At 44.5% G+C, this 23602-nt stretch overlaps 1 protein-coding gene across 2 annotated transcripts; it reads left to right on the plus strand.

Annotated features, from left to right (window-relative positions):
* Positions 1-4411: 4411 nt before the first annotated feature.
* On the plus strand, positions 4412-23602 carry P4HB (prolyl 4-hydroxylase subunit beta). 2 transcript variants are annotated; one of them, XR_014005464.1, is made up of 12 exons: positions 4412-4667; positions 5730-5936; positions 9896-10029; positions 10519-10656; positions 14535-14639; positions 14876-15001; positions 16005-16205; positions 18506-18626; positions 18803-18984; positions 19333-19419; positions 19761-19836; positions 22551-23602. XR_014005464.1 is itself a non-coding variant. In XM_081184865.1 (11 exons), the coding sequence occupies exons 1-11, from the start codon at positions 4502-4504 to the stop codon at positions 22632-22634; spliced, it is 1551 nt and encodes a 516-aa protein (XP_081040991.1). In that variant the 5' UTR covers positions 4413-4501; the 3' UTR covers positions 22635-23602. The 2 variants fall into 2 exon arrangements, 1 of the variants encoding a protein (XP_081040991.1); XM_081184865.1 differs by lacking the exon at positions 19761-19836 and having other exon boundaries at positions 4413-4667.

The raw sequence follows: 23602 nt of genomic DNA on the forward strand, positions 1-23602 counted from the left end.
AAGAGTAATTGTTACATAATTTTATGCAGGGAATGATTTACCTTACACTTGGACTGAGTACTACAATTAGAAGGCAGGCAGTAAAATGCAAGAAGGTCCATAATGTGCACCGTGGCTTTCTTAATAGTGCGACTCTAAGTATACCTACTTGAAAGGGAGATTCACTGAACTTGTTGTAGGGGCTTATCTCTGAGCAGACCCCTGACAGACAAGCCAAAGATGAATCAAGCTCCAGATTGTGCTTCCTCCGCCCACTAAGCCAAACATATCCATGAATTACATACTTGTAGGTGTTTGTCAGTCTCCATAGTTTTGAAGAAAAAACAGGTTACTAAGCCCCAGCTTCAGTTATGCCTGCCTGCTCTAAATTCTCAGTTGTGATGATACAAGCCCCCTACCTCTCCTGTGTTTTATCAGAAATGAGTCCCTTTTGTATTACATACTGCATTGGCTTCCTAAGGTTGAAATAACAACTTTTCTTACTCCTTTATTACCGTACCGAGCTGCCTCACATTTTAGTTCTACTCCTTTCCCCACCCAGTGGTGTCTGCTTGCTCAGGCTGGCCCACCGTCCTATGAATGGATCAGACAGAAATAAAGGTAGGACTTTGAGCTGAATTGCCTTTGGCTGGCGTTTACAGGGAGGGCATCTTGCAAAGCTGGATATCTCTGATGACGTGTCCCAGCAGCACTAAGTCTAACAAGGCTGTCTCTCCTCTCTGTCCCAAGCATACACACCCTGATGAAGAAAGAGAGACCTGTTTGCACAACTAGAGTAGCTTGGCTGAGAGAAACACACCCACATTTGAGTGGGTTAACAACATCATGATGGAAATGCAGCAGAGCCCTAGAAGAGTTTAGTGTGCAGTTCAAAGCAGACCTTCCTTGTACTCTGCCCTGGCGATCCATAGCAAGTGAAACATTTTAAAAGAAGTTAAGACCACTGTACAGGCATAGCTGTCAACATTCCAGGGAAATTCCCTTATTCCAAATAGGATTTCTCACAAGAAAAGGGAAAAGTTGACAGCTATGTGTACAGGGTGTGTGTACAATTATTTCCAAAACTAGGATCTTTTAACCAAAGTTAGCATGAGGTTTCTCTATTCATTAATATACTTGCATGTAGTCTATTTGTATTTGTTATTCCTACTAGGAATATTTTGACATGAAAACTGTTTAAGCTAGAAGAAATTTGAGAGCCTTCCAGCTTTGGGATCTTTCCAGACTTATATGTAATTACTTTGCCACTTGTAGAGTTGCTTACTCCTGGTGGCAAAGGATCTAGAAGCTCCTGCTGAAATACTCTCCCTGGGTGTGCCCAAATAATTTATAATGCTCTGTTGAATAGTGCTGCTGCAAACTTGTTCAATCCTGTGCTGCTGGAATGCTATTATACTTTTAGAAGCTTAGTGTTTGTGTCCCCTGAGTCCATCCATTCCACACAGAATGCCAGGTAGCAATCCTACGTCTTGCAGAAAGGTAAGGTACACAAAACAGATGCTCCAGCTTTGGATTTCTACCTAAACTGGCGAAACTACTAGATTCTTACTGTGTGCATACTGACTTCCAGGGGCTGAAGCAATGTGGAATTTCCCACTCACTAGAGACACACACCAAGACTGAAAGAAAGAAAATAATGTCTAAAAACCAAACTAGTCTAGAAGCTCAGTGCAAAGGACTGCTTACATTGGGTTTTGCCAAGCCTAAATATTTTGAATATAAAAAATGTTTGGTCATGTTGCACAGCAGCAGAAACATCCATTTAAACTTTGCTGAAGTTATACAGCTCACAACTATTTCAGCATTCATATACAAAGCCAAACAATGCCACTGAAGTTGATGGCAATTGTGAATAGGCAAGATGAGTCAACTACACGGATGATCCATTGATGCAATTGTCCTTCAGGTTCCTGGACATGCAAATTTATACAATGAAAACACCCATTCACTAGTTCTGTATGATAGGCATCTCTTTGTATCATACCAAAATGCACATGGGGGGAATTTGAAAAATAATTGACCTACTTTAAGTACTTGGGAAAGTTTTTTGAAAGTTTATCAGCAGGTGGCTAGTGTAAAATTACATGATTTGGAATTTTGTCATATTTTACCTGATTCATCTAAGACCAAAGGAAATGATTGGTTTGTTGTTGTTGTTTAGTCGTGTCTGACTCTTCGTGACCCCCATGGACCAGAGCACACCAGGCACTCCTGTCTTCCACTGCCTCCCGCAGTTTGGTCAGACTCATGCTGGTAGCTTCGAGAACACTGTCCATCTTGTCCTCTGTTGTCCCCTTCTCCTTGTGCCCTCAATCTTTCCCAACATCAGGGTCTTTTCCAGGGAGTCTTCTCTTCTCATCAGGTGGTGAAAGTATTGGAGCCTCAGCTTCAGGATCTGTCCTTCCAGTGAGCACCCAGGGCTGATTTCCTTAAGAAAGGATAGGTTTGATCTTCTTGTAGTCCATGGGACTCTCAAGAGTCTCCTCCAGCACCATAAAAATGGTTAAAAATGTTAATTGACCCAAGAGCTCAGCTGTCCACTTAACAGCTATTATTTCTTAAGCACCTTAAAAACACAGGATGCTATAAAATGTGAGTTGTGTTTAGCATAAAAAACCTAAGCAGAGCAAATTGAAAATAGAAAAGCAAATTGAAATTCTAAATGCAATTATTTCTTGGAAATAAATCCAATTGGATATAGCCAGATTACTTATGTAGAAACACAGATAGGACTGCACTGCCATTGTGTAAAATCCAATTATATCATACTCAGAACAGACCCACTAAATCAGGTTACTTAAGTCCATTGATTTCAGTGGATCTACTCTGAGCATAACTAATGTTGGCTGTCTCCCAATGATTTTATTCACAGTGCCTACTCAGAAGCCTTACTGAATTAAATGGGGCTAACTCCTGGGTGAGTGAGGTTAAGATTGCAGTCTTAGTTTACAATGCATGTCAGCTCAGACATAAGCCACATAGATTTCAATGGGACTTTCTTCCAGTTAAGTTAGTAAAGATCTGAAGCTTGACTCTCAATCTAAACATAATGGCAAATTTGGCTGTCTCATCTCTTACGCTGTTAGGCATAAACAATATGACATACAGCCTGCAGCAGACCACTCTCCCAGAGCTCCACTTGTGGTCAATTGTGGCACAGGTCTTTGGAATGGCAGTGGAAATGCTAATGTATAAAGGATGGAATGTTTTTTTAGAAATTATTTGGCTTGGTTCTGCCACTTTGCTGCCCTGCCCTTTCAAACATTGACATATAAAATGCATTACATTATTATAATTACCATATTATATTATAAACCAGGGAACAGAAGAGGAAACACAGACAACATGGGAGTGCAAATGATCCAGACACTGGTATGTATTTCCCATGTAAATAACCACAAAATGTTTGTATTTTATTTATCAACAAATTCTATTTGAGCAAACTCCTCCTCATTGCTGGGGGGGGGGGTAGTTGTTCAGGTAATATAGCTACATTATTCCTTGCAGCAGTAAAAGGTGAAGTCAAAAAGCAGGAGAGGAAGGCAGAGAATAAAACTCTTCCTTTTCAGTCCAGCACCGCAGCCCTAACCACGTCTACTCAAAAGCAATTCCTACTGAATTCAGTGGGGCCTGATCCCATGTAAATGGGGGTTAGGACTGCAGCCTAAGCCTCAAGAGAGTTCTATAGTACTTCTGAGTAAACATGCTAGGTTATACGTAAAAATATATAATAAAAATGGTAATACAAAAATATAATATGCGCTTATTCTTAGAAAAAATTCGCAACAGTAAAGCATATACAAAGGCACTGCAGAAGTACACACTTCAGAACTTCCCATCGTAATAAACTTGCTCGCTTGAGTTCCCCGCTCCCCCGCCCACATCTAAGCAATTCTTATGCAAAAGCCTCCCCCTCTTTCGTACAGTCCCGGAAACACTTGGTTCCTTGCTAGCTTTCAATTCCGGGTCGCTCATTAAATGCGGCCAGTCAGAATCAAACACGAACGAGGTCTCCATGCCACACTCAAACACGCATGCGCAGCGCGAGGCGGGCGTATCTCTCGAATGCCACGTTCCAAAGAAGAGAGGCGAAAGTAGGCGGGGAGAGGAGGGAGTTTCGTTGAGGTCAACCAATCAGAAACGGCTGGTCCGAGTTTCTAAGAGCGGCCGCGTTATCCAATCGCACTCACCGAAGAGGTCGGTACGGCCAATCAAAGCCCGCGGAGCAAAGGAAACTCTCGCGGCTGTTCGGAAGTGGGGAAGGAAAGGCGACGCGACCTTTAAAGATGACCAATCCAGGACCGGAGGGCGGCCTTAGGCTCCACGCCAGTTCAATGGGAGCTGAAGCGTAGGAGGGCGGAAGCAGCCAATGGGCGATAGACGCAGCAGAGAGAGGGCGGGTTTATAAAGCGGGAGGCGGGCGCGGAGTGTTCTCTTTTGCGGCGCCTCTTCGTGGTCCGGTCTGTTCGCCTGGGATCCTGCCGTCATTGTCAGCGCCGCCATGAAGACCGCTCTGTTCTGGTCTCCGCTCCTCTGCCTGCTCTTCCTGGGACGGGCCTGCCTGGCCGGCGACGCGGATATCGAGGAGGACGAGGGCGTCCTGGTGCTCAAGGCGGCCAACTTCGAGCGGGCGTTGGAGCAGCACCCGAACATCCTGGTGGAGTTCTGTGAGTGGAGGGGCGCCGGGGGGGGGGAGAGCGGATGAGGGTGGAGAGGGAAGGCCGGCCGGGTGGGAGGGGGAACTGAGGTTGGGGGGTCCCCTTGTTCGGTTTAGGGGAGGGATGGGGAACAGGCTTTTTCACGTTAGCGGGTCGACCCCCCCCCCCGCCATTAGGGAAACAACCCCTGCCTATTCAGACGTTACACAGTTCACGTGAGAAGGGGACTTGCGAGAGCTGGCGTGCGCCGGCTGCGGTAATGTCTTTTACCAGCCCAAAGAGGGGCATGTAGGCGTTTGCTCGTCTTTTGCTGTTGGCGTGTCCCGGATGCATGGAATAGGCCGGTGCTACTGTTGCTATATATTTTCAGCCTTGAAAATAGGGGTATAGATAGATGCTTACGAGTTGGCTATGAAACACTGGTAGTGTCTCATGCAGGAGAGCATAGGGGCCCGCTGAAGATTTTGTAAGAGTGCAAAGTGCGTTTGAAATGCACCTCTCTCAAGTATTGGGGAAAGCATTGTGCCATGTTATGTCTGTTGGTGGCATTGCCATAGTACCAGGAGTACTGTTGGAAGGGGCGTGCCAGTAAAGTTAAGAGGCTTCAGTGGAGTCTTGGAAGACTCCCAAAGTTGGATGTGCTGTGCTAGTTGCAGGTTGTTGCTGACGGCAGTGCAGAACAAGAAACTTTGAACTATGCACTGGGGAGAGATTTACATCAAGTGAGCAACAGTATTGAGGACTGAGCCTGTCTCTTGCTTTTCTAGATATTCTAGACTTCCTTGTTGTCTTGCCTACTCATTGCATTTCCACTGCAGAGACTGCTTGTAAAGTAATAGGTGAAGAGGGGGAAACTTCAAGTTAGGATTTTGTGATAGGAAAGGTGCTGGTTATAGTACTACAGGGCAGTCAAAAGTGAAGCTCTCCTTGCCATAATTTTCACCCCCACCCGTCACTTGGATGCTATCTGCATGGAATGTTTTGTTGTGGGTGCATTCCTGTTGATAGAAAGTATCAGTGTTGGAGGGTTGCACAGTAATTGCTTTGATACTAAGTACTTCTCTTTTTCAGATGCACCCTGGTGTGGTCACTGTAAAGCTCTGGCCCCAGAGTATGTGAAAGCGGCAGCAAAATTGAAATCTGACAACTCAGAAATCCGGCTGGCCAAGGTGGATGCAACAGAAGAATCAGAGCTTGCCCAACAGTTTGGTGTTCGAGGCTACCCTACTATCAAATTCTTCAAAAATGGCGATAAATCATCCCCTAAAGAATACACAGGTGAGACTATGGTAATTATTAAAAAGTCTGGAACATGTGAATTGAGGTGGGGGTGGGGACCAAACCTGGAACATAAAGCAAAAGTGACACAAGAGGATACTTCTTGGTTTTGATGCCTAAACTGTTGGCTTTCACTTCATGTTGTTCACATATAGTTCTCTGCCTCCTTTAAGCTGTTTGTTCATGTTGTATGTATATTTCACCAGTTTAAAAGGTGTCTGCTAAATAGTCCCACAAAAAAACGTTTTTCGTAGAGGACTTGCAACTTTGTCCTTGCATGTAATTATTTTAGTCACTAGAAAGACAAGGATAATCTGTTAAATAGGAATAAGGTACTGTGGTTTCACATTTCTAGCTTAGAACTCCTGACACAAACTAAGGACAAGTTGGTGTTGCTTTTTAATAGTTGCCCTTAGGATATATCTGCTCCTTGCTTTGTATATGATGGAATCAAATGCAAAATTGCAGCTCTTGGAGCAATTTGCTGCATGTAATACCCTCCCTCACCATTGTTTATTCCTTACAGCCCAATTCTGTGTATATCTATTCAGTAGTAAGCTCCATGGAGGTCAGTGAGGCTTGCTGCCAAGAAGAGGTAGATAGGGCTACAGCCAAAGGCAATAAATCTATTAAGCAGTGACTATTTCAGTGTCTGTATTCTGAACAGCATTCTAGCCTTGAAGGAGAAGTCTGTGACTCAAGGCACTGAGCTCATGCTGCTGCTCAGTCATAGCCATTCATTCACTAGAGGCTATTTCAGCCTCTTTCCTACATATAAAATGGATGTCCTATTTTTTGAAGTTGTATTAAAACTAAATGAGAGTTTATCAAATATTTCATATTCCCAGTTTTGTGTAACTGAGCCAAGCATGCACCTCTAGTTGCATTTAAAAACACAAAAGCATAGGCACTAGCATGTCATAAATGATAAAAATAGTAACAATTTTTCTTCCACGTGTTACTTGTTGGAAAATGGGGTTGAGGTGGAAGTCCAGCAGTATCTGTAGGACATGCGGATGACTAAAGCTGCTTTATAACATTACCTGCACTCTCCTCCCTGTTGTCCCTCAGCAAAAAACCTCTGATCCATCCAGGCTTCTGCTCTCTGGACTTGATAATCTTGCCTATATTCATCACTCTTGGCAAAATTATTCTGAGCACAGAAATACCCTTCTTGCAGCCCTATGTTGCTTTTGAGTCCTCCCTGATTCAGCTTCAAAGCTCTCAGTAGCTTTGACCCTCTTGCCTCACTGCTGGCACATCCTCCCACATCTCTTTCCCTGTCTCTTTTGCTTGGCCAGCTCCTCCATGCTTGTGACTTGAACTGCCTCCCAAAACCCTTCCTACATAACCATTTGCAGAATCACTTTTCCACGAAGCTTTTGACAGAGCCCTACTCCTAATGCACCATTGCAACTAAGCCTTTAATACATGTAACTGAAATGTAATTTTCCCCATGTTTACCCCATCCCTCTTTCCCTTCCTTTCCTTTGTTTGCCAGCTTTATCTGTTTCTAAATGGTAAGAGCCTTGGGGCAGGGACATGTCCTTCATCTGAATGCTTTTGTTGAGATTCTTGCCTTACAGGGGATCAGATTAGATAAAACCCAGGGTCACTCTCAACTCTACAATCTATGATTCTGTGAGTTGTGCCATATACGTGGATGATACAAGTGCTAGACAAACTTCTTTTATCAACAAAGCTACTGGCAGACAGCTGATCAGCATGCCTGATCATTCTGAATGGTTGGTTATGCTGATTGTAACATACCGTACTTTTCCCTAACCCAGATATCATAATGGAAGGCCTGTGGTTTAAGGTAAAAGAGTTATTAAAACTCCTAGTCATATTAAAAAAGAAAAATCACACAGGTTAAAAAAATTAACAATATTTAAGTTTTTAAAGGTAGTGGTGGCTGATGGAAGGTTCAGAAGTGGGGTTGGGGTGTAAGAAGCCTGTTCCTTAGACATTGCTGCTGATTCTCTCCCAAGATTCCATGGTGACAGTTGGGAAGAATCCCTCCACGCTTAGGAGCCTGCCACCTAGAAATAGGCACAAAAATCTCATTTAGGAAGCTGAATGGTCTTCACCTATTAACTTTTTGTGCTGGTGAAAAACTGCATTGGGAGGGCAACACTCCCAATGGCCAGTCCCCCATCCTTAGATCCCATTGTAGGGGAAGATGAGCTTCCAGTTGTAGGGGAAAAAGTGCTTTCAGTTATAGGGGAAGATGAGCTTTCAGCTTTAGGGGAAGATGAGCTTTCAGTTGTAGGGGAAGATGAGCTTCCAGTTATAGGAGAAGAAGTGCTTTCCGTTGTATGGGAAGAAGAGCTTGCAGCAGCCACAGAAGCCACATGTAGGATAAGTTTTCCCACAGGTATGACTGTCCTGCCTCTGATTTTGGCTTTCTTGAAAGGCAGCCTGTGCAGCCACTTTGAGTGCTGGTAGAGTTATTACCTTTTGCATATAAAAAATAGGTTTATTTTATTTATTAAATTTCAAAACTACCCTTCATCCAAGGATTGCAGTGCAGTTTACAATATCAGAACACAAAAATACATTGCATGGTAACAAAACAAAAAGCAATAACCCACCCCCAGGTTGCTGTATCAATATATGCATTAAATGTTACAGACTTGGTTATATGATTTCTTTCTCGTGTGGTAAAAGTAGCTGTAATAAGCAATCCCATACATCTTGAACTGAATTCTTTGGGCATCATTTTCGACTTGGTGGGTGGGTGTATAGCTTGGTCCAGCAGAGTTTTGAGAGCTGCCTGGAGAATATGGAGTACACGGCCCTTCTGTTTCTCACACTGCTTGGCCATGTCCAAGTAAGGAAAGCAGGGCTCTGTCCTCAGTACCAGCTTCACCTAACCTGGCTAGCCAAGCCAAAACACATATTTGTCAGGATCTAGCCCCTCCCCTTCAGTGCAATCCTCTGAATGTTTTTAGACATCCCATTGTATTCAGTGGGGTTTACTCCCAGGTAAATGTGCATAGGATGGTGGTCTTATCTCAGAGCTTGCACTGCCGGAGATCATGAGCGATCACTTGCTCCCCCTGTCCTGCTGCAAACTTTGGGAGTGAAGGAGGCAAGGTAGTGGAAGGTGAAGGTGGTGGCTGTTCCTAACTCCCCCCTTCAAAGCTTACAGCTGGGGTATGTCTCTTTCCTGTTGTTTCATCAATAAAGCTCAATAAAACTGGAACAGTTTCTGCACCACCACCCTCAAGCTCCAGGGCTGCAGCTCCACTTGTCACCCCTGCAATGTGGGTGATGGTCACAGTGAGCAGGCATCTACCCTCCTGCCTTTAGGAATCTTTCTGTTTGCAGGTATAGGGAAGGGCAATTCGTATTACTTACATTTGGGGAATTTTGAAATGGAGATTGGCATAGTAACAGCTTGCATTGTATATAATCAGTGCAAGCAGATTCTAAAGGCAGCTAATTTTGGGTGGAGCCTCCCAAGAGTTAGAAATACAGATCTAATTTTAACAGCGTTGAAAAACCTATTTGTTGCTTTTAAGCTTTGGTACTGTGGTAGAAAATCTTGCTTCCTGTATTTTTTCTTCACTCAACCATTTTGTGGTATTCTTCAGCATGAAAATGCTTGCATCTTGCAGAACGTTTTGCATCAGTGATATTATAATGTGGCCCAAGCTCTAAATATACATGCGCCAAAGTGGTGATAGAAACAGCATGCTCTTAAATGTTACTATGAAATATTTTTTGCACTAAGTAAAGCAGCTTTGTGCTCAATAGCACCTTCTGGTGGCAACTTTGTCTTGGAAGGCAAAGGGGTAAGGGAAGATGGTGGTTTATCTCCCTAGAAAGGTGAACAGAAACTCTTTGCCCTCTGAACCAGGAAATAATGGGAGTTTCCACTTGGGGTGATTAGATCAAGTGCTCCAACTTAAACGTGAGAGAGATTCTGATGTGTCTTTCCCCCCCTATTGCAGCTGGCAGGGAAGCAGATGACATTGTCAATTGGTTGAAGAAACGCACAGGCCCAGCAGCCACTGCCCTGGCAGATGTAGCTGCTGCTGAGAAACTGGTGGAATCCAGTGAAGTTGCTGTGATCGGGTTCTTCAAGGTAGAGTGCTTCACTTGGTTACTGTTGTTTTAGCTGACCTCTCTTGGAGGCCTTTATCTGGGAAGAGATTACACCAGGGCTCGCTAACCTGTTTGGGTCCATGGGTAGTCTAACACAAAGTTCCCTGAGCCTAGACAGTCTCTTAACCTAAGCTACCTCCCATTGGGGAGGAGGAGAACCATGTATGGCACATTCAGCTCTTAGGGGGAAGGTGGGATAAAAATAGAATAAATAAACTTGCAAACCAGAGAAACTTGTGGGCATCGCACACCAGAACCTGTTCAATTGGTTATAGTAGAATCAATCGTGCCCAATTTCAGCGGGGAGGGGAATTTGTGGACACAGGGAAATTACATTTAGAGTATGATGCCAATTTCTTTTTCCCATCTTGGCTCTTTGTTGTTCTTGCATCACTGAGTAAGCAACATGCATCAAATCAAGGCATGGTGTAGAGTATTTAAAACTTAAACTCTTCCTTCTTTCTGTTAGGATGCAGAATCTGATGCTGCCAAGCAGTTCTTGTTGGCAGCAGAGTCCATTGATGACATTCCTTTTGGGATCTCTTCCAACAGCGATGTCTTTGCCAAATACCAGCTCAGCAAAGATGGAGTTGCCCTTTTTAAGAAGGTGAGTGGTGCAAAATATTCCCATTATGTGCTAAGTCTGGCTGGCTTCACTCTGCTTCCCCAATATGTTTCTATTCCACATCCACCCACACTGTTACTGTATTTGTAGAAAGCTCACACAGGTCCAAATAGTGCTCTAAAAACTTGGTTTGAAGGAGGAAATTGGAAATCACTTGAATTTTTTCTCATCAGCTTCCCCTTCCCTCCTGGAAGTGTTCTTATATCATAAGAGTGCATGGGCTTTAGCTTGTAAAACCCAGTTGCTTCCTCAAAGGGTACTTCTAGTATCACAACTGAAGTGGTAGTGTGAAGAGGAACTGATGCCAGGCTTTTGTTTTCAAGGTCAGTATAGATGATTAAGGCAAGAGAATCTTAATGATTGGCAGCAAGACTCGTTGCCACTTAAATTGCAATTCTCTGGAACAAAACCAGTCTTTCCATTGCTGAGCTTGTTGGTGGAAACCAAGCACACTGGATGGATTGTGAAAGCAGAACAGGAAGAAGCAGTCTTAGTAGCTTATTCAGCAAGTTAACCTTGTTAATATAATAGCTATGTCTGTTCAGATGTATGTCAAAAGGTATGGGGCCCTCAGCGGAGCAACCATTAAGGGAGGAAATCTCAGACTCCAGAATCCTCCAGAACTTACTGTAGTTGCGGGCATTGACTTTTGATAGTGGGAATGAGCGCCATTACAATGTGGATGGAGACCCCACAGTGTCCATACCCTTCTCTCCACCTGAGAAGAGTAGAGCAACACATGCTCTCTCCTGCTGTAAAGGCATCTATAGCCTGTAGATTATACCCTGACTGCCTCTTTAAGGTCAATTCTCCCCGCTTCAAACAGTCTTTTCCACCTTCAAGTGTTTGGCATGTTAAGCTGAATACTTGCTTTTCGAAACCTTTCAATGTGTTAAGGGGGTGGGGAAGTTGTGTTTGGCCATCACTTTTATTAAAGGATAGGAGGTAAATTTCTGATTGGCCAGCTCTTCTATCTAAAGGGGGTACTTTTCTGAGTGGCTTAGAACTTTCCTCACTCTTATTCTCCGTTTCTTGCTCCTCAGTCTCAGAGCTGTTGAGACTTCAACCAGCCAAAGTAAAAACAAATCCCTTTTAGTTGCCAAAAGGACACTTGCCCAAGCTTCTGAACTCTTCAGGCGCACACGGTTAACTCTTTGGTGCTGCCATTTTTTTATTTTTTTTTTGCTTCCAACCAAAATGAAACAAACTTTCAGCAGATGCTATATTTGAATCTGTTCCTACCACATTTGCACATGGCCCCATAGAACTTGGAGTGTCATGAAGTGACCTCACTGATGCCCGGGAATATTGTTTGGAATGAGACGAAACCGTGTAAGCAGTTACAGAATTGGACAGGACGTGAAATGCCCCTGCAGCTGTTAAGTGGTGAAGCACTGGGAGGAATTCTGTGTAGCACTAAGCAGATAGCTCTGTCAGCACGATAATTTCTGCTTGCCTGATGGAATGACCTGCCTCTCTTTCCCTGCTGATAGTTATATACCCCCCTCCCCACATGTTGTTCTGGGGATTGTTCACACACAAACACATAGAGTAAAGCCCTGTTGTGTTCGCAAAGTCTTTGTATGGTCTTCTGCTAGCAGGCCTCTAAACATTGGGGCTGGTGAGAGTGGCACTCAGAATCCTCTGGACTGTGGCAAGACTGCTTTTGGAATCTTGAGATATCTCTAAGTTGGCTAGTTTCTGCTAAGATTACAGGGTATAGTAAAAGCAGAGCTGGTAGGTTCTAAATCAGGCCCTCTAAATGTTTTGAGACTACAGTTCCCATCATCCCTGACCACTGGTTGTGCTAGCTAGGGATCATGAGAGTTGTAGGCCAAAGACATCTGGAGGGCCAACGTTGAGGAAGCCTGTTCTAAATGCATCTCACTGGAGGTGCATGAAGGCCAGGAACCGGTTTATTACAAGTCTTATGTAGCACCCATAAATAAGCAGCGGGGTTATTGGCAGAACCGTAGAACATCTAGTCCCAGGTAAGGCTGCACATTTTAAAGTTTTGTTTCTTTGTGAACGCTGACTTGTGCCTCCTTCCCAGGTGCATTCTAATAAGCTGTTCTTCAGGGAGAGGTTCTATTAAAAACTGGCATTTTATAAAACACTTCTGAATGTGGCAACAGCATTTTTGGTTAACCTGCCAATGTGAAGGCAGGTAGCTCTTACTATATATATACGGTGTCTGAGGGAATACTGGCTTACCTAAGGCTACCTATTGAGTTCATGGCTAAGGTGAGATTTGAACACAGCACTACAACTACCCAACTTTGCTTTTTGTTTCTTTGTCTTTTGCATAAGCTTCATGTTGTCTTGAAGTAGATTTCTTTGTATAACGTTCCTGAAAAGTTACTCAAACAGTGACCTATGTGTGCGTCCCCCAGAGTTGTGTCGCTAGGGAGCCCAGCCAATGGGATCGCTGCTTTCCCTTGCATGTCTTCTTGGTGGATAACCTTGATTCTCCTATGTCTGTTACTCCCTGCCCCTTTCCAGGGTGCCAGGAAAGATTTTGAGAACCTGGACAGTAATAGGTGTTGCTCTGCAGCAAAATTATTCCTGGCAGAGGAATGATAGCGTGCTTCCTGACTTCTGTTCCTGCTTGGCTAACAATAGCCCTGCAGGGATGTGTTGTCCTCTGAGTAAACTGCTATATATTTACTGGTTCCATGTTGTGTGCTGCTGCCTAGGACACTACCTCCTTTTTAGTGGTTCTGTTGATCAGATAAATATATCTGCTTCCAGCAGACCTGCACAACCTGTTGCCTGCCAGGAAATGAGCAACCTGCTTCTGTGACTTTTGAGATTTGTGTATTTAAAATACTGTAGAATATTGATGAAACCCCTTTTGAGGTAGTGGGTATATAACAAGAATCTGGCAATCCACTTAGTCCCAAACTCCTTTCTAGTCACTGCTCTGTTTACTCCTATGGAGCCTTGAATCCTAGCTTGTTAGTAAGATGAGAGCTTTGGCAGAGATTCTACCCTGGATTTTAACTTGAGAAATTCTGTGCCTTGCTTGCAGTGTGAAATGTGCACCGTAGTTTGTGTCAAGACTTGTCAGTGGGAGCCCTACAGATATAACACTCAGGATTGTGTATTCTGTACTTGTAAAAATTGGAGAAATAATGGATAGAAAGCAAGCTGGACTCCATGTTTTCCTTTTTTACATAAATCTGAATAATAGCCTGGTTGTGGCAGAAGATAAATGTTAGGCCCTAAAGTCCCATTCCTCAAACTATTGACCTGTTTTACATGTAATACTAGTCCAAACTATGACATGGCATGTGGGCTACTGGAGAGAGCCGTTTTGCTTCTCTGCTCCTCCTGCATTTGCTGTGAGCTAAGTTGTGATTTGGCTCAGTGTTGTGTTTGAACCAGAGTTCGTGGTTCATACACCACAAGAATCCAAGCCCAGGTTTGGATAACACGGGAGCTTGAACCAGTCTTTGGTTTACAGCAGTGCAGTGGCGGAAGGACTGGAGGAGGAGCAAAATGGCCACAATCTCATCCCTGGTAGTCAGGTGTGTTCAAGCCATAGCTTGGCTTAGGATTGAATGTGAACTGAGCCATTCTCTGTTTTGCTGTGCCAGCCTTTAGTCCTACATACTTGCACACATTTTTTCATAGACATAAGGGTTAGAAGCCTAAACCACCACCGACGTTTTCAGGAAACCAAATGATTTACTCAATACCAAATTCTGCATGCCTGTAGAATTGTGGCAGACACTCAGTCCACCCATAACCTGTGTTTTGGTGATAAGTAGGCTGATGACCCAACTGTAACTCTTGATTGATCTCAACCGTAAGTCGGCTTGATTTATTCTCACGAGTCCCTTTGTGCTTGTTTCCAGTTTGATGAAGGACGTAACAACTATGAAGGGGAGATAACAAAAGAGAATCTGTTGAACTTCATCAAATCAAACCAACTGCCCTTGGTGATTGAATTCACTGAACAGGTATGGAAGTGGCTCTCTAGCAAGGCAGGGTGGGTTGGTTGGTTGGTTGGTTGGTTGGTTGGCTGGGTGACCTAACCCACACCTTGATCTGTGTCTACCAATCAGGAGTGGAGAATTCTAACCATACAAATTATACCAAGTAGAATGAACTGTAAATGAGGGAGGGGGGAGTTTGCATAATCTTGGCAACCGGTAACACTCTTGGCGCTAGCATGCATTTATTTGTTCTTCCACAGACGGCACCCAAAATCTTTGGAGGAGAGATCAAGACCCACATCCTGTTGTTCCTGCCCAAGAGTGTTACAGACTACCAGGGAAAACTGGATAACTTCAAAAAAGCAGCAGAGAGCTTCAAAGGGAAGGTGAGGACCAGGAAGTGACGTATTAAAAATCATTTCTTTGCTCCCTAGGCTTCCCAGGTGGTGAACACTGGCACTTACAGTGGTACCTCTGGCTGCGAACGGGATCCGTTCCGGAGCCCCGTTTGCAACATGAGCAGAATGCAACCCGCATTTGCGCGGGTCATGATTCGCCGCTTCTGCGCATGCGCGCAACGTCATTTTGATCGTCTGCGCCTGCGCGAGCGGTGAAACCCGGAAGTAACCCTTTCTGGTACTTCCAGGTTGCCGTGGGATATAACCTGAAAAGATTTAACCTTTAGCAAACATAACAAGAGGTATGACTGTACAGTTCTAATACTGCGGCTCCTCAGGGAGGACATGGATTAGGATCATAGGAGTTTCAGAATATAGATAAGTAACATGAAAAGTAGCACTAGCTGCTTCAGCATAGACTGCTCCTGAATAGCCCCAGCAATCAGGTGACAACTCTAGAAAGAAGTCTTTGAATGGAATAAGCTTGGTCAATGGTTGTACTGAAACACCCTGGGGAGACTTGAGGAATGTTCAGGGGGGCCCTGGGGGGCGGGGAACCATCCTTTCATTAACTTGCAAGCTCATATCTTCCTGCATTATCTCTCTCTTTTACTCTGAGGAACATTCAGGGGAGATGGCAGGGACAGAATGGGGCATATGAAGCAAAGGGGCAGAATGGGGGAGTCCCCACTGACTCGAGCCCTGTAATGGGACCCCGGTGTAAGTGACTCCCCCAGGGAAGCTGCAGAAAGATTGTGGTTGGTAAAGCCATGGATTCAGAAAGGTTGGAAACCACTGAGCTGAGTATTTGACAACTATTAAGCGGACAAGAACTTGCTTTAGGCTTATAGTTGGGCATGAAACACAATTAGGGTGGCAGGAGAAAGAATAGTTACTTAAGGAGGACATTAAATAGCTAGTTTCTTGCCTGTGCCATGCCTTTGTCTAATGCCTCAATTCCACTGTTGTTCTTCCTTTCTCCTCCGCCAAGATCTTGTTCATCTTCATAGACAGTGACCATGGCGATAACCAGAGGATCTTGGAGTTCTTTGGCCTCAAGAAAGAGGAATGCCCTGCCATCCGCCTCATTACCCTGGAGGAGGAAATGACCAAGTACAAGCCGGATTCAGAAGAGCTGACTCCAGAAAACATCAGGGACTTCTGCAATAAGTTCTTGGAGGGCAAAGTTAAGGTAATTCTTTTTTCCCTTCCTTTTTTGCATTTTGTTCTTGAGACAGGCATCCATGTGAGGCGATCCCCGCAGCACGAACCACACGAAACCTGAGAACAGTCACGTGGCACGAAGTCTTTCAAGCTGGCTTTGCAGCACGTCCAGCAGCCCAGTATTTAGACTTCATGCTGAGAAGCCCAAAGGGCAAAGCCAGTGGGGCACGGTGCCAGTATGGAAATAGCCTTTAAATGCTGATAAAGTGAGCTTGACAAGTCTGGGAGCTGCTCATAGAACTGCATCACCAGCCCTTAAGAACTACCTCTGCCTTAATGGCTGCATGGCCTTGACCTCACGTGGCACGAGCGCTTCGGAGGCTTCCATCTTAATCTGGAGACGAAAGCAGCTGTACAGAGCCAGCTACTGCTTTTGTCCTGCCCCACACCTGAATTTTGCAGGGCTCTTTCTTGGCTCTGCCTATTTCATTTACTTTCCTTGCCTCCCATTATTCCTTTTCCTGTTCAGTGAAGTTGCAGCCTTCATCTTAATTACTCAGTCGACTGGACAAGTACACCTTTAAAGAAAATCAGCAGGTCCTTTGAAAAACTGGAAGGGATTATTAAACGAGGCTAAAAGTTCAGGATGACCTTTCTAATTGGGAAAGCTGAGTTGATGATAGGGAAGAAAAAGTATTGAGTGATACCTGGCTTGACTGACATTCTTGAATAGGATACAGGACTATGGTAGATCTATTTTGGAACACATAGACAGTAAAGTGTTGCATGACATAAAAGGTAAAATACATTCTAGGTTGTATTAATACATATTCATGTTGTAGTACTCTTTTGGTCAGCCTGTTAACATATGAGTGCGAGCATGTGGTCAACGAAGCCCCTGCCACTTGGCTGTAAAGGCTGAGTGTTACATATCTATATGCTTCCCCCGTATCAGACTCTGTAGATAGGAAGCTGGTGCATTTCTGGAGAAGGAAAGGCTAGAACTCTGTTCTGCTCTGTAGCACTCTGCTAGATTGGGGGCATATGGTCATTGAATCATGCAGTCCCCCACCTTCACACTAAAGGTGGTACTGTCCCATAGGTGATGTAACATATTCCTCCTTTTTAATGTGTAGCATAGCCAGCATTCCTCACTTCTGAAAAGACACTTGAAGTTATTTAAAACTACAGGGATGGTTTGTGTGCTGGAAAGCAGATAGGAATAGAAACATTCCAAAGACCTCTAACCTCAGAGAAGGTTATGTTCAGCATTGGCCTGTTTGAAGACCCCTCACATTCATGAGATACAGTCTTCAAGCAAAAGTAGATCTACGGTTGAACAGTTTTGAGTTGGGAGTTTCAAAGCAGTTGATAGATGAAAGATGTAGCGTAGGGGAAGTTGTAAGGGATTTTTCAGATGGCCTTCAAGACAAATTGAATGTTAAGCATGTTGGAAGGATAGAACACTTAATAGAACCCTCTATTTGCATGTGGAATGTCCCAGCTTCGATCCCTGGCACCTCCAGGTAGGTCTGGGAGAGGTAGTCTGAAACCCTGGAGATCAGGGAGCTGAATGGACCAATGATCTGACTTCTGTACAAGACAGCTGGCTCTGTACCTTGGAACACAATTTTGACACAATGGTCTAATAGGTCACTTTCATTTTTAAAATGCTCTGGAAAACATCCTAGACCTCCTCTAGGGCTGGGTGATATATTGTCCAAAACTGATAAATCCGTATTGTGATATCAGTTTCATAATTTTTGACCTGGCAATATATTGTGAATCGTGTGTGTGTGTGTGTGTATTCGTGTGTGTTTGTACATGCGCTATGCAAACATAATCCTGCATGAAAAACCATGAAGCCCTCCAATGCCTGTACATAGCTCCATCTTTATTTTAGACATTGTGTTTAGCTGGTGATGTTGAAAACCAGATATCGCCCAGCCCTAACTCCCTCTTGTAAAAATATTGGAACTAATCTGACTCTTGCAGCCATCTCCTCTTGCTTGCTGTACATATACCTTGCCATGCATTTCTTTTGTTCTTTAACTGAAGCAGAGTGGGCTCTGTCTGCCCAGCATGCCTATGCCAGCTCCCTGTAAACACGCATCCTTCATGCAGCAGCTCATGAAGGACATGGCTGGGTCATTGGGTGGGGTGGGGGTTGACTTTGAAGGAGGAAGTCTATATTAATCTGACTTTTTATAGCCTCTGGCTTTTGTCAGTTGCTCTGCCCTGTCTTGGAACAGTGGGTGGGAGGGTTTCCTGTTGGCGCATTCCATGCTGTTGCTTTCATGTGGGTTCCTTTTTGCTTGTCTGTTTCAGCCCCATCTGATGAGCCAAGATGTTTCTGATGACTGGGACAAACAACCTGTCAAAGTTCTGGTTGGGAAAAACTTTGAAGAAGTGGCCTTTGATGAGAATAAGAACGTGTTTGTGGAATTCTGTAAGTATTTCGGTAGCTGAGCCCACATGCACTCGCACCTCGGCGCATCCTGTCTTGAGTTGCACAGGATCGGCTAGCGAAGAATGTTTCTTAGGTGGCAGGAACTGGAACTGAGGAGTGAGTGGTTCTTGTTGAACAGATGCTAATCTGGGTTTTGTCCCCTTTCTGACTTGCAGATGCCCCCTGGTGTGGCCACTGCAAGCAGCTGGCTCCCATCTGGGATAAACTAGGCGAGACGTACAAAGACCATGAAAACATCATCATTGCCAAAATGGACTCCACAGCCAATGAAGTGGAGGCCGTGAAAGTCCACAGCTTCCCTACCCTCAAGTTTTTCCCCGCAGGCCCTGGCAGAACGGTGAGGAGACCGGTGGTCAGTCTGTGTAGGTGGCTGCCCCTGGGTGTTTCTCTTTCCCCTCCCAGGGTGTGCCTTGGTTTGAGTTGCCGAGGGTGGGTTCACAGGGGGTTGTTGCTATTGTAGAGGGGAGGATTGCTTCATAGAGGATGGTGCTCATGTACGGGCTATTCTCTCCTCGCAGCGATCATGGGAATCTAGTGGCTGGCTGCTCTTCTTCGACTCATATGGGTGAAGGTGAATTTTCCAATCCCTTTTTTTTTGCTTAGCTGTTCAGAAAGTGATTCTTCAGCCCCCAGTGCCCAGCTTTGCCTTTCGACTGCTGACACACTTCCTCCTTTGCTTTTGCAGGTTGTAGACTACAACGGCGAGAGAACGCTGGAAGGTTTTAAGAAGTTCCTGGAAAGCGGCGGAAAGGATGGTGGTGTAGATGAAGATGTGAGTATCTAAACCCAGGCCCTGTTGGGCACTGGCCTGTGTAGCTGTTTTAGGGCAGGGTTCAGATGCAATCCCCGAGGAAGGGAAGTTTTGTCCTGCAAAGCTACTTCGGGCTTACTGTGACAGCCGAGAATGCTGGTTCCTTAGCAACTTGTAAATAAAGCACAGCTGGTAATACCCAGAATGAACTGGGGTGGTGGGGAAGGGTGTTCCTGAATACCTGCCATTCCATGTGGACTAACCAGGCCACACAAACAGGCAGTCAGCCTGTGAGAGCCCCACCATTCCCAGATCAACTGCAAATGTTCAAGAAACATGACTTTTTTTTACATTCTTCCCAGCGTTGACCCTACTATCTGTAGTTCTCAAGAGATGACCCTACACTGAGTTGGCTCTTTCTCCAGCACCCAGCACCAGGTGCGAGTGTCCTCTTGCTTGAGTCAAGTAGTCGCTGCTGCCAGCATGTGTAACAATTTTTGCTTGTTCTGTTGCTGTGCTAGCAATGCTACTGGCTCTTTGCAGCACTGCTAGGCTTATCTGGGTGCTGCTGCCCAGCAGGAGTAGCAGCTGAACATTGGGGGGGGGGGGGAAAGCTCATAGCCCAAGTTAGAATTGCTGTGCATTCAGGGCTGTCATTCCTCCATTTCCATTGGATACAGGGAGCAACTGGTGACCCAGCCTTTGCACCTCTGCATGTTCCTGGACCCTGTATGGTGGGTTCTGTGTGATTTAAAGCTCTGTAGACTACACTTCTAGATCTACAGTTATCAAGGGTGCCAGCTGTTTGGTACAGTGACCATGAGCAATGCATACACAGAAACTATATCCTGATTTGATTCCTTTGTCCCTGTTTAGAGCTTAAGCCTTTGCACCAGGCTTTGTGATTTAAGAGTGAACTGGCTTTGATATTCAGCATCTTGGTGATAGACACTATGATTAGCTATCACGTATATGATTTTCAGGCACAAACCTGGCACTAACATGTAGCTGAGACCTGGCAGAGTAGAGCTGGCCGGCCCCATTTTGCTTCAGCTTGTTTCTTAATCATCTCTGTACACTTTGGAAATTTGGATTTGTATTCAGTTTGGTTGTTTGTCAGGTTCCAACACCTTGAAGACAGATAGCTTTTGAATCTGTGTTCTATAAGATGTCACCGGTGGAAGTTTGGGTATAAAAACATAAGCAAAGGAATTGGCCAAAAATGGCCATTAAATCTTCTTGGATTGTAGCAGGTCCTTGAATCTGGGTTTCATGGAAACAGATTTTGAATTGAAGAATGTGATTGAATTGGAGGCAAACAAATTCTGTCCTTCCTGTGAATGGTATTCCAGTCCCTCACGGCTGATTTTTGGAGGTGCTGTGTTGGCTGTTGCCTGGCCCTGTGTATTTCTTGCAAGTGCTTTTGCATTTTCTCATTCTGAGAAGAATAGTGTGCTAGCAGGGTTTTCATAGTTGCTAGCTCAACAGCACAGTGTGTACTCCATTCAAAAAGCATTGGTACCAGATGCTGAGAAAAGGATAGTGCTGAACATCTGTCTGTTATTCAGCATAGGCTGTTGTTGAAGATAACAGCCTATATTCTTTGCTTCTTGTCAGTATGCTGGTAGCCAGTCTATATTCTTTAAGGCAATGCAGTGGAATGGTATGGTGCAGGAATGTCCAAGAGGTTGATTGTGATCTACTGGTAGATCCCCGGGAGGTTTTGGTAGATTGTGGTCGATCACTGGGTCCCTTTCTTTAGCGCTGGTAAAATAGAATTCGGCCTTACCCTGCCCTCCATTGCTGCATGATCTGCAGAATGGAAGATGGAGTTTACTCAGTGAGGCTGTTGTTTCCTCAGCGATCTGTTGGTGAGCTCAACAACTATGACCTGAACCCCCCAAAAGGGGGTAGATTACTGCCAGTTTTTCATTCTGTGAGTCTCTTGGGAGTTGGCCACCTCTGGCATAGTGTATATGAAATCATTGGCTGAGGGTATGCAAATCACTGAGGATTTTGCAAGCCACTGAAAGTCAACACTTCGGAAGAAAGAACAGAACATTGGTGGGTTTAGATCACAAATCTAAGGAACAGCCAATTGGATTTGCAGTATAGAGTACTGCATCAGTCATTCGGACTGAATCTCCACTTGTTTTGCTTATTACTGTGAATGGAGCATTTCCCTGATAATGAACCTGAATGTGGCCTGTCAGGATCATCTCCTATGATTATACCTATTCTGGAGCTACTACTAATATTTGCTTAGAAAGTTCAGAGACAGATACTGGAACAGCTGCCTTAATCGCAGCTTCACTTTATCTGTTATTTTTGGTGTGTTTGTGTGTGAAAGTGAGATCAGATTTTACTTTAACAGTACAGTGGTACCTCGGGTTAAGTACTTAATTCATTCCAGAGGTCCATACTTAACCTGAAACTGTTCTTAAGCTGAAGCATCACTTTAGCTAATGGGGCCTCCTGCTGCTGCCGCGCCGCTGGAGCACAATTTCTGTTCTCATCCTGAAGCAAAGTTCTTAACCTGAAGCACTATTTCTGGGTTAGCGGAGTCTGTAACCTGAAGCATATGTAACCCGAGCTACCACTGTACATGGTTGTGTTAATGAAGTTTTAATTCTAAAGTAAGTTTCTTAGAGGTCTTTTGCGCACTTCTTGGTTGAGCAAAATGTTAACATCACCAACTTGGTTTTCAAATGTGATAGCATTCATCTGATTCAGAATGCTATATAAATGGAGAATGTGCTAAAGTTGGTACAGCAGGTTTTTTTATCCATTCAAATAATTTTGAGATGTATAGGGCAAGCAGAAAGCCAACAGACCTGGTGTTGACCCCATTGTCTTACAAGTTCCTTCTGCCTGGTATATGGAAATTTGTAGGTTGTTTCCATTTTTATTTTATTTTGCCTTGAGTGACTTGATGGAATGCATGGACTTTCCTTGGCCTGCACATCTTGGGAGGCAGGACTCTGTCTGCCAGAGGAGCAAAGTTCTGAGCATAGAGGCGGTTACATGAGTTTCTCATGCTATTAAGGGCAATGACAGCTGCGCTGGCAGGACCTAACTGTGTGTTGGCCTCCTTGGCACTGGCTGTGAGAGAAGTTGCAGCTGACCAAGCTTTTGCTTCTTCATTTAAACAGGATCTGGAAGATCTAGAGGATGCTGAAGAGCCAGATGCAGAAGAAGACGATGATGACGCAAACACTGTAAAAGATGAACTGTAAAGACAAGTCCAATCTGCATATCCCCAGACACTACACTGTGGCTGCCACTTCATGCAGTTAAGCAAGTCCAGAACCAACTTGAACCAGAAGGCAGATGCTATCTGAGAGTACAGGGAATGGTCTAAAGTAACCCTTCATCCTAACTTGTCTGTCAACTGATTCCTCTACTTAATTTTTATTATTATTATTTTCAGTTTGGAAGAGGGATCTGCCTAGGTAGCCAGCCCTGCTGGGTCTTCTCTTTCCCCCCTCCTTTACACACTGTGATGTACATTTTCTTTTCCTAGAGTGTTCTGTGATCTGGGTAGAAGCAGATTGAAACGGCAACATGTCCCATTGCCTAACTCACTTTGGAGCCTCACCAGTAATGCCGCCTTAAAACTTACTCACACTTGTCCAAATGTCATAAGCTGCTGTTGGCCCAGCAGGGTCTAGGATACTGTCTCGGCTGTTTTTCAATTACTATTTCTTTTTGGGCTGCTCCGGTGTGGAGGAACCTACTGGGCTGACCACGGTGGTGGCAGTGGAAAGGGAAATGAGCAGGTCCTCTTAACTCATTGCATGGTCTTGCTTCCCTTTTATGCTGAACAGTATATGTATCTCTCTCTTCCAAAGATTAGGATGGCATAAAGACTGTCCTTGAGGGGGAAAGGACCCAATTACTCCTGAGGCAAAACCTTAACTGGTGTTGCCACCTTGCCCCCTGAACAAACAATACAACTTGCTCTTTACGCATTTGCTTTGTGAATGGGTCTCCCAGGCATTTACAGAGCTGTTTGGGAAAGGGCCTGCCAGAATGAAACAAAAAGGACACTCAATAACTAGGTTTTTTTTGTGGGGGTACTTGAGAGCCAAGGAGTGATGGGAGGACAAGAATGTATGTTGACAGAATTGGAATTAGTTTGGAGCGTCTATGATGCTAAAAGGTATGGAACTCATTGGCCAAATAAAAGTTGATTTTAATACTA

This window comes from Podarcis bocagei (genome assembly GCF_964188305.1).
Source record: "Podarcis bocagei genome assembly, chromosome: 2".
NCBI classification, from domain to species: Eukaryota; Metazoa; Chordata; class Lepidosauria; order Squamata; family Lacertidae; genus Podarcis; species Podarcis bocagei.